The sequence below is a fragment of the Triturus cristatus genome, chromosome 9, assembly GCF_964204655.1.
Source record: "Triturus cristatus chromosome 9, aTriCri1.1, whole genome shotgun sequence".
NCBI classification, from domain to species: Eukaryota; Metazoa; Chordata; class Amphibia; order Caudata; family Salamandridae; genus Triturus; species Triturus cristatus.
In genome coordinates this window covers 167,298,389-167,314,252 of record NC_140592.1, presented here as the reverse complement: position 1 = coordinate 167,314,252, position 15,864 = coordinate 167,298,389, and the positions used below count along the sequence as shown (strand labels likewise).

At 41.8% G+C, this 15,864-nt stretch overlaps 1 protein-coding gene across 2 annotated transcripts in view; it reads right to left on the bottom strand.

Moving 5' to 3' along the window:
• Positions 1 to 15,864, bottom strand: part of APPL1 (adaptor protein, phosphotyrosine interacting with PH domain and leucine zipper 1) — a 251,911-nt gene that overhangs the window by 190,657 nt on the left and 45,390 nt on the right. For both annotated transcript variants that reach the window (XM_085624666.1, XM_085624667.1), the window contains exons 4-5: positions 10,487 to 10,558; positions 4,720 to 4,807 (exon numbers count right to left, since the gene is read on the bottom strand). In XM_085624666.1, the coding sequence (XP_085480792.1) occupies positions 4,720 to 4,807; positions 10,487 to 10,558 (160 nt within the window). The remainder of the gene's footprint in view (positions 1 to 4,719; positions 4,808 to 10,486; positions 10,559 to 15,864) is intronic.

Here is a 15,864-nt window from a genome sequence, read left to right as displayed (position 1 = left end):
CACATCATCCGGGTCTGAAGTCGACAACCCACCTTTGATGTACTCCCAACGGGCAGTGGTGGGAGATGGAGGCCTAGATGTAACACCCCAGATGGCAGACCACCTGCTGTGATATGCTACATACAGGTTTGCTATAAGATTCATGTAACTATGCAACACCACCCAGGGCAGACACGCTGTCCCCTGCTGGAACGCTTTTATATATCACACCAGGGCCATGACCAAGAGCTTATGCAGGCAGATGAAACTGCTATAGACTGTTATCTGATGTTTACTCATTTATGCTTAAGTTGAAATGTGTTGCAGCCAAGTGTGGATGGCCGGCGGCCCATTTGCGCTAAGGCCTGGGAGCAGGAGTTTGGGAATTTTATCAGTTGCAATGCTTTATCAGTGCCAAAAAATGACACCTGTTTTTAAGAACAGACACTATCATCCCGATATTAAGCAGGGCATATACACTCGCAAGTGGACGGTGGGCGCAGTGCTAACGCAGAGGGACACAGACCTTTACACCACAGTAACTGTACGTAAATGGATGCATGGAGCAACCCTATCACACTCAAAACATGAAATGTATGTGGGCTGGGAGGATGCACTAAGCACCATTGAGTATACCAATACCTAAGGAGGAGAGGAATTACTATCACACTACTGCAGGAAACACATTTATCTACACAAACACTCGCCTCCATGCGCAAGAGATGTGGGTACGATAGTGGAGACCACATACTCTGGCTATGCAAAGGGGCTTTGATATGGGTGGCACCAGGAACATCACTCGAGGTACAACACACTCGCACTGAACTGAATCGGCGCTACGCAATACTAGAGGAGATATTAAACAGTCGTCCAATAACACTGATCTCAATATATGCCCCAACTCTGGCCAAGCCCAGTTCTTGCAATGTTATGTTATATATATATTTCTAAAGCGCAGGGATTACCTGAAGGTGTCCTGGTGCTGTCTACTACCCTCTGAGCTCAGATTATAGTGGAAATGCTACACGTTAAAAAGCCAGGTTTTTAGTCCCAATCACTGACACTGCCATTATTACAAGACCCCTCTGCACCAAAATACTGGGGAGAGGCTTTAATTGCACCCCAGACATAGTACTGGACAGCTTGTGTCCCAATGCAGGGCGCTCACAACATCTACAGACACAGGCTGCTATGTAACACCTGCAAGATGCATGGCACGGCCTACAACCTACCCACAGTGAGTACTCCTAATATTCACGACCTACACATTAGAATAAATCTGATATACTGTTCCCCATAGGCCCAACCAGCAATAGCACATGCCGTATACCTCCCCTGTACATTATCGGACCACAACCCCCTGCAAATGTGGTTGTCATAGGGTCCAATTAGATCCAGCATTCCGACCTGTCGTCTTCCATTGGAAGCACTCAAAGATGCCCCACTGCACGACTCACTAACACAATCAATTACAACATACTTCCTGGACAATGAAGGTATGGCATCCAATCTCGGCTTTGAACGGGATGCTTTTAAAGTGGTCATAAGGGGATAATTTATGAAAGCGGTATATGGGGCACGTATGACACTCACCAGGGAATTGGAGGGTCTGGAGGATGAGATGAGGCGGCACGAACGGCAACTACCCCACAGGCAGCGCCCAAATCAGCTCAGATCCGACTATCCCACAAGGAGACACTTGACAGACTATGTGCATTCAAATACATAAGATATCTAGCTAAGAAACATGTAGAAGGGGACAAGGCTGGTAGGACACTAGCTTGGCTATTAAAGACAGCTTCTACTCATACACCAATCACCGCCATACATAACTTGGAGGGACAGTTGGTCAACACACAAGCCTAGATAAATTTAGCCTTCCGGCAGAACTAAGCATCCCTCTCTAGCGCCCCCCAACGCAAACAGGGGCAGATTTACCGACAATTTTAGAACAGATTCCACCCAGCCATTATGAAATTTTGGAATCCCCATCTCAACAACCGAGATAACTGTGCCTATTCAGCAGCTGGCAGGGGGGAAGACCCTGGGGCAGACGGCTGGTCCCTGGAATCCTACGCCACCTTTAGCACACACCTAGTTCCACTCCACTAGTACTGCAAGTAGACTCCTTCACCGAGTCTACTTGGATGCCAATGACCGGGGCACACTACCGCCCTCACTGAGAGAGGCTGTACCAGGGGTGTACTATGGCATGTTTCTATGCGGCCAGGAACATGGTGTAGAGTGGGAGCGTTCAAGATCGGGGTGAGTGCTGAGCTGACGGGTTGAAGTCCTTTAGTGAACAAGTGGTGGGGGCAAGGATCTGATGGGGTCCCAGAGTGGATTGGCTCAAGGGTGCAGGGGGTTTTGTTTGTGGAGATGACGAGCCATAGGGTAGTTGTTGTTTCCTTAGATAAGATGGGAAGAGGTGAAGCAAGGTCTTTCAGGTCCTGTTGGGGGATCAAAGCTGTTGTGTATGCTGTTTAGTTTCCTGCAGAATAATTGGGCGGGCTTGGTGTGGGATACTGTGAGAGGATGATGCTGGTGCAGCAGGCTCCTGGGGAGGTAAAATCTTTAACAATGGTAAAGAAATTTCTTGCTGCTGTTGGAGCTGATGTTGATGTGGCCAGTGAGTGCAAAACATTTGGTGGCATGGATCTGCTGGCAGTTGCATCTGAGGGAGAAGTTGAAGGGTCCGCATTATCCTGCCTCATTTTCCATCTGCAGTACAGTTGTTTGCAGTGGCATTTCATCATCCTGAGTTCCTCAGTATACCAGCTGGTTTGTGGTCTGGATCATGAGCTTTGTTAGGTATTTAGGGGGGGGTCCAGTGTAGGTGATGATCCAGTTGTTTAAGTTGGTGATGGCTGTGGGTAGGTTATTGCTGTGTTCAGGCTGGTGTTTCATGAGTTCGGTCAACCAGTCTTCCTCTGGGATGATATTCCAGTCTCGGTTGGCTGGCTTGGCAGTGGTTGTTCTGTGTTGGAGTGGGATGGGGATGGTGAATTTGACGAGGGCATAGTCAGTCAAGGTTACTGGAATGGGCTTGTTGACTGAGATGATTAAGGCGGTGAAGATCAGGTCTAAGAGGTGTCCAGTTGGGTATGGGGGTCCTTTCACATGTTGAGAAAGGCCAAAGTTCCTAGGACTTTGAGCAGGGCTGTCGTGCACAGGTCAGTGCAGTCTTCCATTTGTAAATTCAGGTCTCCAAGGATGATGAAGGTGTGAGAATCGAGCAGGAGGCGAGTGATGAGGTCTGTGATGGTGTCAGCGAAACTGGTGGTTGTCTGTAGATGAGGATGCCTCTCAGGGTGAAGTTGGCTGTGATCTGGAGCTTGAATGCCAGGTAGTCCATGTTTCTGGGGAGAGTGTCCAAGGAGATGGTGCAAGTGATGGAGTCTTTGATGATGATACCGCTGCCAGGCTTGTGTGGTCTGACTTTGCCTGGCGATCTTGTAGCCGACAGGGATGGCTATTGCGTCATCAGGGGCAGATGCAAGGTTCAGCCAGGCTTTCGGGTGGAACGACAAGTCTGGTGCGTGGTCATTTAGCAGGTCCCAGATCTCTGTGGTGTGTTTGGTGAGACAATGGGTTTAAGGAGTATGCTGGAGCGTGAGGAGCATTGTGTGTGGTTGGTGAGTGTGGGAGTGAGAGTGAGATGCTGAGGAGTTAGGGGCTGCTGGTGCGGTGTGATGTGTGTTGAATGTGAGAAAATTCAGGCGATCTTGCAGACAGCACAGGTGGACAGCCCTTTTGGAGTTGTGTGATGCGGCATAGCAGCAGCGCAGTGAGCCGCAACTGAGGTTGATAGTGCAGAGGGTTGCAGTAGGGTAGCAGTGGGGAAGGGGAAGAGGGCCAAGGTTCCTGGCGCTGGGCATGGATTGGCTTGCCTTCGGAATGCCCTAGGCGCACCAGCGCCACGTCTGCCATTAAATAGGTCCTTGGAGATGGGAAGGAGGGTGCGGGCAGTGTGCAGGGCTGGGAGGTGCTCAGGAGGTGGGAAATGGGAGAGCAGGGAAGGTGGTAAAAGTGGTAAAAGCGGTAAGGAACTCCCAGGAAGGCAAAACAGCAAAAAAAAGCCCTTAGAATAGGGAGAAAAAGGAAGGGTGAGCGAGAAAAGAGCAAAAGTGGCAAATAGGAAACAAGGCAAAATGAGTGAAAGTGCAAATAGGAATTGACCAGAAAGGAACAATAGTGGCAGATAGAACACTGCAATAAATGAGTGAAAGTTGCAAATAGAAAACAAGCAGAAATGATTAAAACGGGTAAACAAGAGAACAAACAGAAATGAGTGCCAGTGGCAAATAAAAACAAAGCTGATATGAGCATGATAAGACAGGAAATCAGTGGCAGTAAAATATGAAAGGCAGTAAATGAACCATGGCAATAGGCAAAAAGAAAACATGAACGAGACAAAGAAGCAGAGGAGAGAGAGAGAGAACGACAGATGAGAACTAGGTGGTGCAGGGCAAGAGTCGTGGATGCTCCTGAACAAGGTCTGCTCATAAGACCAGGAACATTTAAGTCGGGGGAAGGGGGGGGGGGGGGGGAGGAGGAGGGCTAAGAAGAACATGCACCCATTCCATACACATTCATATACAGAACCCTTTTCTGGTGTTATTGGTAGATAAACCGTCTCTTCAAGTGTTTGCAATGCAGGTTTATCACTACAGGAGGCATGTACCATGTTAGTAATGTAAAATTAATTACAATTCAAGCTAAACAAATGCTGTACAATACCTTTTAAATCTCTTTCTTTAAATTGACTAATTGGAAACATCATGGCATCAGCTAACTGAGTTGAGAGGACAGCATGACAAGAGCTGAGCTGCAGAAAAAACAATAAAAACAACATTACTTCAGACATGCCTAATCTGAATTCAAAAGGAGATTTTAAAACAGAAAGACACAAGCTCACGTTTGCAGAGACCTAATGTAGGCTTGGGCAATAATATTAGGACAAACTGAGAATCAGTTATAACTGGGTCAGGTAAGCTGGAGTTAAATTAAGGTGAAGGGCAATGCAAATATTTAAAACTGCGCAGGAGAAGGCAGGTGCCACAGGACAGTACTGCTATTTTTCCTATCTTGAAATCTTCTAGGATGGATACATTCCTGAGCAGCAGTCTTATTCATGATGTGCCTGTCTCTAATGAATTTGTCAGATCATTCTAACAGCAGTACATATTTTTTTGCTCCTTCACTCTGCAAACCGAGATTTGCTTCCAGTACTTTGTGGGGGTGTCTCCGTTTTTCTGAACAGCCCTGACTCTCCTCTTAAGACATAACAAACTACTATTTCCTCCTCTGGTGGGTTTTCAGGTGTTGTAAACAAAGACAATGCTACAGATTCGTAGTCCTCAAAGGAGAATCTAACTAAAAAGCTCTCTATCTTTAGCTTTGTAGACAAGACTTCGTTGTCTGCTAAGCTATTCTCTATTAACTCAGGATACACTTTAGATTCTAGCCCCATGTGCTTTACTAAACTGGATATAGACAGCATCGCTCGTGCTCTTACCACCCTCTGAAATCAGACAATATCTGTCCTAGCTTTCCCAGACAAGAAGATTAAAATTGAGGTCACAGACTAACTCTCTTACTTTATCGAACAAAGTCTATTTTGAATTTTTCCTAAGGTGACATTCATCTTAGTCAGGTTACAGAGGTTGGAATGATCTTAGCACTGCAAGGCTTATTGATACATCTGTAGAGAAGCAAAACAACTGCCCTCATACCTTTTGACCTCTCTGCAGTCCTCAACAATGTTTTTCGATACAGTGTCTCTATAAGATCAGTAGCAGAGGTGGTACTCTGGATTAGCTATGTTCCTCTCTAGGAAAAAGTGTTCAAGTCATCTCTCTCCATCCATACTCCTCTTCCTTTAAAGCTCTCGTCTGCGGAGTGCGGATGAGCCAATTTTCGGCTTGAGCTTCACACTTCAATATTTGAGTAGCTCATTTGTGCATTTATCCTTCTACTGATGGCACACAACTCATCGGCCACACAATCAGTGACACTAACATATAGTTCCAACTTTAAAAACTACTCCACTGCCAAAACCATCTGGATGCTCCACTACTTTTGTCTCGACACTGACAAAACTCAGTTAGTTGTTTATCCACTTGTTGAACTGCTGCCAATCAATATGTGACCTTTTGCCTGCCCAGTTGAGACCAGTGGTAATCTATTAACTACTCATTACCCTTTATGAATCATATCAATAAGATTTTCTACCTGCTTCTTTAATCTCCAAATACTCATGGGAAAACAATCTTCTATTTCATTCTTCTGCACTGAAATTTGCCATACCTCAATATGAGCACATCTGGACTATTGCAATTGATTTCTCTTGGGACTTCCTAAATATTGTGTTCCTTCGTATCTCAATATCAACATATACGGAAAATCAAATTAAAGCCCTTGTCCCTTCCCCATGTTGTGCAAATGTCTGAAGCCAGGTAAATAATTCGGCTGGACAGAAAGAAGCACATGTCCTCATATTAGGTAGCTCTCACTGGCTAACATTCTCCATTCAAATGCTTAAGTCTCTGTTTCAGAGAGCTGAATGACTGATCTTACCTGGCTACCCCATCATTTTTTTGGTTTGTACACTCCGTTCCTACTTTGGTAATCTGTTATTTATTGTCTAGGTCAAGAAGCTTGCCTTGGCTAAAGTTCTCTCTCTTTTCTCATCTATCAGGTCTCAAATTCTCTTTTTACCTATCTTAGGGCATCCCATTCTTATTTTTCGTTCAGGAAAGGATGAAAAAAACTAGCCTTTTTAATGACATGGTGCCCATATGATTGGTCTGTTATGTGCTTCTCCTTTGAGTCCACCTCTCCAGGATGCCCTTTTCAAAGGAAGCAGAAGTACTTCAGAACATTCTACCATCATAGAGTAGAAAGACTATGATGTGGTGTGTCAAGTATATGGATAGAAAGTACTAATGTTTCTATGTTAACTAAACAGAAAGGCTGTTATCTATAGACAAAGCAGGTTGTTCGTCCTCTATGTTTGCAGTGAGACAACTCCTGCAGACAGCTAGCTTAATTAAATTTTGAATTGAGGGGTAGTGTGCTTCTTCTACTGTTACTATTGCGTGACGAGAATAGTTGTGTGCTTTCTTTAATGTTAACAGAGCATTAGAAGATTTTGTTAGAAAAGGAGAGGATTTGGGGCAAAGCACAACCGCACCTATCCCTAGTAAGATTATTTAAATAGATGGTGCTAATGACCGGAGATCCAAAGCCTCTAAATCTCCTGAAGCTACACACTTCAAACAACCAAAGCAAAATTTAATGGTCCAGCACCCAAAAAGCAACAGATATTAGACATTTGTTCATGACATAAGTAAATGTCGACAGTTCATCTTGATCAACAATGATGCCACGCGAGTAGCCGGCAGACCAAAAACGTAAAGATACTCTCTGACTGAGGAATGGCGGATACTGATTAATCCTACAAACTGGGAAAAATATAAGGAACTGGTTTTTCGATCGCCAGAGCACTCTGTCAGATTTTGTAAAAAAAGTACACAGCAAATAGACTACCTACAGTCGTAAAGAAAGAGCACAGACCACAGAAAAACAAAGCTACTATTTTATGCCCTGAAGAAGTCCGTGAGGATGAAACGCGTTGGCTATGGTCTGTTTTAATATGTTGAAAGAAAATTTCTGAATAAAGGATCAAAAAAAGAAAAGAATCGTCTCTGCTGAAAATCCTTTTCTTGAAAGATGAACTGTCGACATTTACTTATGTCATGAACAAATGTCTAATATCTGTTGCTTTTTGGGTGCTAGAGCATTAGAAGATGCCAATTTTCAGATTCACCACCAGTCACCTGCTTGGTTCATGGGGACGTGTAGGTGCCAAGAGAAATGGTCATTATGTGTGGCCGAGGAAGGACTTTAGGTGAATAAGAAGAGTGTTGCTGAACAAAACGATGCAGAAATCAATCTTTATGCTAAGAACTTAGGCAAACATTAGGGACTATAGCATACTGCCACGGACATAAAAACAGACCACTGGCAGGAAGAGGCTTTCTTAATTAAAACAAATTCTTACTTTCCAACATAATTACATCTCCTCAAAAGCGTATCTCACTGATCCAAACACTGTAAAACTCTTGTACGGTTTGAACAGCATAAAACAAAATTGATATTCCTGAGCAAGGTCCTTTAATGGTCTAGCCTAAAGCCTCCTTAACTGAGACAGATAACAAGAATATGGATTGCTTTTCCAGGGTCTAAAATGAGTCAAAAAGTGCAATTTTGCACTGCCAGAAGAATATCAATCTGTTTCGATGGAGATTTATAGTGGAGCATTAAAACAAAGTCTTGAAAAAACATCACCATAAATCAGATGAATTAAAGATAATGAATTTGAGAAGAGGACATTTTTTGAAATATTATACAGATAGCAATGTGCTGTCTTAGCTGTTGCCAGTACTTGTAGGACGAAATGTAGTTTGGAGTCTAATGTAACATCCAGACTTCGACAGACTGACCTGGGTATTGAGGAACATTCAATAAACAAGGACAAACAAAAAATCAGCGTGCGGTGCAGGGAGCTATATACCTATTATAAAGAGGTCCATCTTATAGGAAGGTATGATAAAAATAAATAATGATCACAAAAAACTTTACAACAGTAGGATAGGCTGTGATGGGATGTTGGTAAGATGAAATACCATTTAGATCCACTAGTATTTTTGTGGAGACTTCATAAGTTTGAAACAGTTGACCATGGGCTGCAGTTGTATGATTTGGAAGAAAAGAAGGCCTATAATGAAGGCTCCCTGTGACCAACTCTCTTTCAACAGGAAACAAAAATAGAACCATGGTGAAGGCAAGGGAGCCTTCAGTACAGAAAAAATACTTGGGTCACTGCAACTCTTATAAAAAAGCTTCCTGAAAGGAAGGGCGGACAGGCCAACATGGAGGACAACACAGGAAGGAGCAGAAGAAAGAAACAAGAAGGTGCCAGATGCACACAGGGAAAAGAGGGGGGCACATGAAGGAAGGAATGGTAGAGGGGGTGGGGCATGAGTAAAATGAAGAGAAGGACACACAGGAGGGTCAGGAAGGGGCCAGCAGAAAAAAAACGAGAAGTTTTTAGTTGTAGAAAAGTGCAATGCAAGCACTGGATTGGAAGCAGAAAGGCACTGTAACATACAGAAGCATCCAGTGACAGAGGATTACTCCCCTAGGCTGAGTTAATATGTAACTGGCCAGTCTCAAGCCAATGACTGTTCCAAAAAGCCATCACTGAAGGGGCAAACCCAAAGCTCATTCTAAATATATTGTAAGAAAATGTCTGTTTGATAGCTTTGTCATCAATCCAGGTCTAAATAGGAAACTGTTATGGTAATAAATGGCTGTGGAATCAATCACTACATCGAGATGTGGATGAGTGAGCGAGAAGTCACGCAGAGTAGTCTGAGAGCTATTCCTATTCAAAAAGGGAACGCCAACAAGTAACCCCCAAAACCTAGGTAATATGATTGTACACAAAGGTTTTCAACACAAAAAGATATGCCTAACAATGGTCTATCAGAATAGATTTGGATGAAAGGGCAGACTCATATCTGGGATCTATTAAGTTCTCTCATTTTGCTGACTACCTCTTTCCTATTGTTGTCCCACTTACGAGTCCCTTCGGTCTGTGCTTGTTTCTATAAATAAGTTATTCATGTTCTAGTTACTAAAACCATCTCACAACTGGAAGTATAGAAACTCATATTCACATTCAGAGGAGTCATCGTCTCAGGAGAGTTAGAGAGTGGTGAGGGGTAGAGTACACTGCAAAAAAACAAATGTCCATTGAATTGAACCACCACTAAAACACTTTAAGGGTAATGCAACATTACTCTTGCCTTTCGTTTTTTGGTTGCACAAGGTGATGTAATGCTGCATTAAAAGGGGGATAACAAACAACAGAATTAAATCACTTCTAACCCACTGTGCATTTTTTGGGACTGTCTGTCCTTAGTTTTGGAGATACTTATGTAGGAGATGAATACCATAAAATCTGAAGGTTAATATTACATAATAGATGCCATTGTTTGACTTCCAACCCTTATGCCTTAGTGTGTGCCTGTCTTGACTGGGCAGTTATTGCCAATCTCGGACAATAGGCGAGCACTGTAAAAAGAAAGAGGAGCATCAAGCGCTACCATTTGGCGGTATATGGGCACCATTTATTGATAGCGGAAGTTTAGAAAGCACTATTTGTGTCACACAAGTAACCTACTACATTATGCACAGGGATGATTTTCTTTGATGGCGTTTTATCTTACTGATGATCAGGTTTATCTAATTAATGACCATACAACAGCATTAACCTTCATGGAGAATAGTTCTTTAATATAGGCGCTGGTCAGTAACTTGTGGAAGCCAAGAAAGGAGGTAATACAGGTACAATAAAATACAAGTCCACAATGAACAACTTTTAATGAGCAGCTTCAAACAATTACTTTACAAAATCATTGGAACATTCAGCACTTGCCTCATCAATCACTTTTGCAAATTGTTGAAGGGTGGAACTCATAACTTCATCATCGCCCCCTAAAGGAAAGCGCTGCAAATAATTAAAAAATATATATATTGTTAGCAAAAATAACTACTATGCTCAAGTCGTAAATCTACATTCAAAGTCCAGGAACTTGCATTCACACAGAATTAGGACTTTCTGGAAATCACAAAGCTTTCAAAAAGTACAGCAGTCACAGTATTCTAGGAAAATTCCTGGCAAACCTTTGAGAATTTCTGTATGTGACAGAAAGTCATGGTCAGTTAGCCATGGTGAAATGCTACCACTTTTGAACAGCAGCATATTTAGATCATTTTTATTTTTTCTCTGCATGTGGAAAATATTCCAACCCTGTCAAGGAACCATATTATCTACAAGTCCACCAAATTTAAGGTGTTCAGTTTCTGTCTTAGGCAGAAATAAATCTGAGTTCAGTGAGCAGTTTGAAAATACCCACAAAGACAGCCTGTGCTCTTTACCTACTTGTACGTGCACATACTTTAGTTGAGGATGTGTACAGCAAATTGATTGTTCAATTTCCGATTATTCCAATTATCTATTTACTTCTAAATACATTTCATGACATATACCCATAATTTTGGGTATGCACTGAAGTACGGAAAGGATGTCTGAATATACTGTAATTTTGAATGAAAGTGATACCTAGGATATCTTTCATGTGTTTGCTCTTTTTGTTTAAAAAATATGCCTAAAGACTGAAAACAATAATATAGATTATTAGGAGATACATTCAATATATTTATTGTTTATGTTTTTTCACTGAAGGAGAAATATGTGCTTTGTGTAATGCACTGTTAGAGTTGGGCCACTTATTTCTCAGTCTTTATCATAAAAACTGCACTCTACAGCAAGCGGAGAGGGTGATCTACCAGAGTCGGGCTGCCCCCAAAAGTGGGAGAGGGTCTGGGACCCGTGAGCAGAGTACGGAGGACTATAAAGGGGTGCTGCAGGGACCTTAGTGTTAGGCAAGAGCAAGGGGCTAGAACATACTCTGAACCATGCCCGGCAGTGACTATTGTACATGTGTATGCCAACAATGATACTTTGACTTGAACGGATGTCGGAAACGTGTTGCTCCTCTTCTTGCAGTATCAATGGTAATACTGCATAGATAACCTGTCTGTATAGGCTGAGCAACTTTTTAATAATAAAGAATAGAAAAACAAACTGCACTCCAAAGTGATAACTAAGTTAATCCCTTTAAGCACTTGACATGAAAGCTTACTCTTGAGGCTGCAAGCATTACAAATTCAGATGCAGACCGACACTGTGAATAACTCTTAAGAAAGGGGACTACGCCAGCAATACACTGGCCCTAAACCAGCAGGGGCAGCCCAAAAATATAAACTTAAAGGAAACAGATAATGGAGATGCTGGGGACTTAGGAAACAAATAAATTAGGTACTGTAGGAGCGTTTTTAATCATTTGAAATTGGGAGTGGATGTGGCCTAATGGCTAGGGCGGTTGCCCTCAAATCTGGGGAACTGGGTTGGAGTCTCGGTAACGACGCACAACATCCTGTAATTCGGGGAAAATCACTTAATCTCCCAGTGTCTAAAAAAAATGAATGTCTGCTTGTGTAACGCAACTGATGCTCATGTAAAGCGCTCTGATACCCGATACCTTTGGATCAAGTTTGCGCTATATAAAACACTGAGAAAAAAAAATGCTTAATTCATGTGTGCATAAGTTGACATCTATTCATATTCATAGAAAGAAATATGCACCTTTCTTTTACATGAACGCACCTTTCTACGTGAATGTCTCTCTGATATGAATTCGGTGAAGCTACGGGGCGGTGTTTGGCACAAAGGCTAAAGTCTAAAGAGGCGTCACAGAGAATCCAACAGATTAAGAATGGATAGGGTAACTTAGTGGAAACCCCACAGGAAATACTGGAAGTATTTCACTCTTTTTTTAAAACATTATATATAGAAGATAATCAGGGGGAAGAGGATAGTGATACATTCTTCAAGGACATAGAGTGTGTAAAACGGGGGCATATAGAGGCACATACTTTGGATGAACCCATTACCACGGAAGAATTAGAAGAGGCAATAAATAACCTGAATAGTGGCAAAGCGGCAGGTCCAGACAAACTGCCTCTGGAAGTTTATAGAACATTCTTTCAGGAGCTAAAATTCGAGTTACTGACTACCCTACAACAAGCACAGATGGGGCAGTTCCCCCATCATGGGAGGAAGCAAACATTGTTTTTAAAAAAATGGATAAATCAACAGAGCTCCCAGTGTCGTATCGACCAATTTCTTTAGTAAATGCCGACGGGAAGATATATACAAAGATTTTAGCCACTCGCCTAGCGAATGTTATTACCCCACTTGTATCATTGAAACACCATGGGTTCATACCCAATAGGGGTACTGTAAACCATATCAACAGGGCAGTAGCATTGCTGAACAAAGCTAATGTACAGGGCACTACCTTAGGTTAAGTATTATTAGATGCCAAGAAGGCATTCGACCGTGTGTCATGGAGCTTTCTCTGGGGGACACTACGATCCATGGGGTTTGGCCCTGGCTTTATGCAAGCAATTCAAGCTGTTTACAAGACCCCCAAAGCTCGAATCTGCATCAATAGGTTAGAATCAGCAGCGGTGTATATAACAAGAGGCACGAGGCAGGGCTGCCCGTGCTCTTCACTGTTATTTGTATTATATATAAACCCATTTTTGACCATGTCAGAAGGTAACCCGAGAATCAAATCTGTTGAATGTGGATTAGAACAGTTTCGAGTATTAGCATATGCAGACGACATGGTGGTGGTAACAACGGACCCGGCTATAGCAATCTCAGAGATAGAGCTAATGGCACTTAAGTTTGGAGCTGTCTCTGGGTATAAGCTTAACGCGTCCAAAACACAAATATGATGTACTAACCAGCCCTGTGTCCAAGATCCTAGAGTGACTGATGAAGTTAGCTATCTGGGGATTAAAATCAGGGTCTGCTTGGGTGAATTGGTAAAAATCAACTGGAAGTCCATTCTCTCGAGTGTTAAGAGGCAATTAGATAGAATGGAATGCTTGCACCTCAAAATGGTGGGGAGATGTAATGTCTTAAAAATGGTAATCTTACCTAAAAATTTTATATTTTTGTAAGTCCGTTCCGCTAGAACTATCTAGGGGACAGTTACAGCAACTACAATCATGCTGTATGAGATTTTTATGGGCCCAAGGGAAATCACGAAGACCAATGCACTTTATGTCACTACCTCAGGAGAAAGGGGGGTGGGCTGTACCTGATTTTACATTTTATTATTCCGCATGTATTTCGCAAAACATCAGGATAATGCTTACTGGTGAAGATATTGCTAACCCTGCAGAATACCCCTCCATATATCAGATGTTATTGGGGGCAGAAGTAAGGAGAACTAACTGTTTAGAAAGCTGGACTATAACTACTACAAGAGAACGCGTTTTAAGGTAGCAGTAGCTGCCTAGAAGGTATGGAGAGCGGTACGGAAAAACCTACAAATTGAGGGGGTTTGCTTTTACACTCCAATAAACACACCCATTTTACTACCTGCGGTTTTCACTAATAGAGTTGCTCAGAAATGGAAAGACAAGGGAGTATCATGTATAAGCAAACTATATAAGGATGGAGATCTGCTCTCCTTTCAGATATTAGCTGATAAATATAATCTCCTCCAAACAGAATTTTTTTAATTCCTCCAGATGAGGGACTTCTTGATGAAAAAACAAAGGATAATAGAGCCATATTTATTAGTTGAGGCTATCAGACAGAAACAACGGATTGGTGGGATTTATAGCTGCTTATTAGATACGCAGAGAGAAGATTTGGAAACCCAAAATATAAGATGGAGAAATAGATTGGGAGATCAAGAAATACATATAGAACAATCAATCGATATGGCAGGGAAAGTTTTATTATCAGCCAATCTAAGAACACAACATTTTAAAACCATATTTGATTTATATCAAACTCATGCGAAGATGAAGAAATGGGGGTGCGGCTTAATGATGGGAAATGTTTTAGATGTGGGGCAGATGTGGCTGACATTATACATATTATTTATACGTGTAGGAAGCTGACTCAACTTCTGGACTATATTGAGAAGTTCCTCTCCGAAATTACGGGAGTTAAAATTAATATTACACCGTCCATTATGTTAATGGGAATAGGGGAAGACCTAATGGAAGATCGATCAGCTTTTGAATTCAGATATTTAATCTTTATAGCAGTGGTGGTAGCCCGACTATGTATAGCCTCCTTATGGCTTCAAAAAGAGGTCCCAACCTTTGAAACCTGGAGAGCTAGATTCTTTGTTATTTTTAATCTAGAACATAGCTTATATGCTCTCAAAGGGATACGGAAACGAAAATTAGGTTTGTCAATTTGGGGCCCAGTGATTAATCATATGAAGGAATAATATGAAATTAATTATGCATTATCGCCCTGGGTTGGTTCTTTCAGGCGCTTTGCAGCTTTTTATACTTAGGAAATTTAGGTTAAGAAATGTATGTTAACTTCTGCAGAAACAATATGGATTTTTATATGATATTTACCTCATCAGCAATATGAAATTGTATGTAAAATTCTGGATTGCAATAAAAAAAAAAAGTGAATGTCTCCCTGTATGCTTTTCCATTTTAGAAACATAAGCAAAATAGAAGCTCTTTCCACAGTGTGTGTTTGCTGATCAAATCACGATTGTATTAATTTGCGTTCTTTATAGGAAGTTATGTCCAGGATGTTCCTGTTGTAGCAGAATTCAAGACCCTTTGCCTAGGCTTGAAGGAAAGAGCCATTCATGCTATAAATGTGTTACTGTTTGTTAAATTTCATAGGCACTGACATTTCCTTCATTTTCCAAGCACGCAAAACATTAATATGCCGCAAAGCAGGTGTTTACTAGATGCAACTTATTTGATGGATCTTGTATATTCGAAGAGTCATTGGTTAATTCAAGTTCACATGTCTTTTTCAATTCAGCCCATTTCACACCATGTTGTGTGTGACTGCCTAAACCCCTATAAAATGCTTTATTTTGGCTATGTGTGCCAGTCTTTTTGACTCTTTCTTTGGAGGCAGACTATATGTCAGTACTCTCGCTGAACAATACTTTGTTTCTGGCTCTTACTTATTTAGAGTCTGACGTATTTTAATCTTACTTTATGACTATGACATTCTATTGATTGATTGCACTGATTTGACTAGAGACTTTTTGCCTCCTGTAAAGAACTTATACTTTCAAAAAAACTTTCTGGTTTTGGCCTGAATTTTTGTCTTGTGAAGGCTTGCGAATTGGCCCCATGACTTTGTATTATGAAGACTCAGCCAGTCTTGATCCTAAT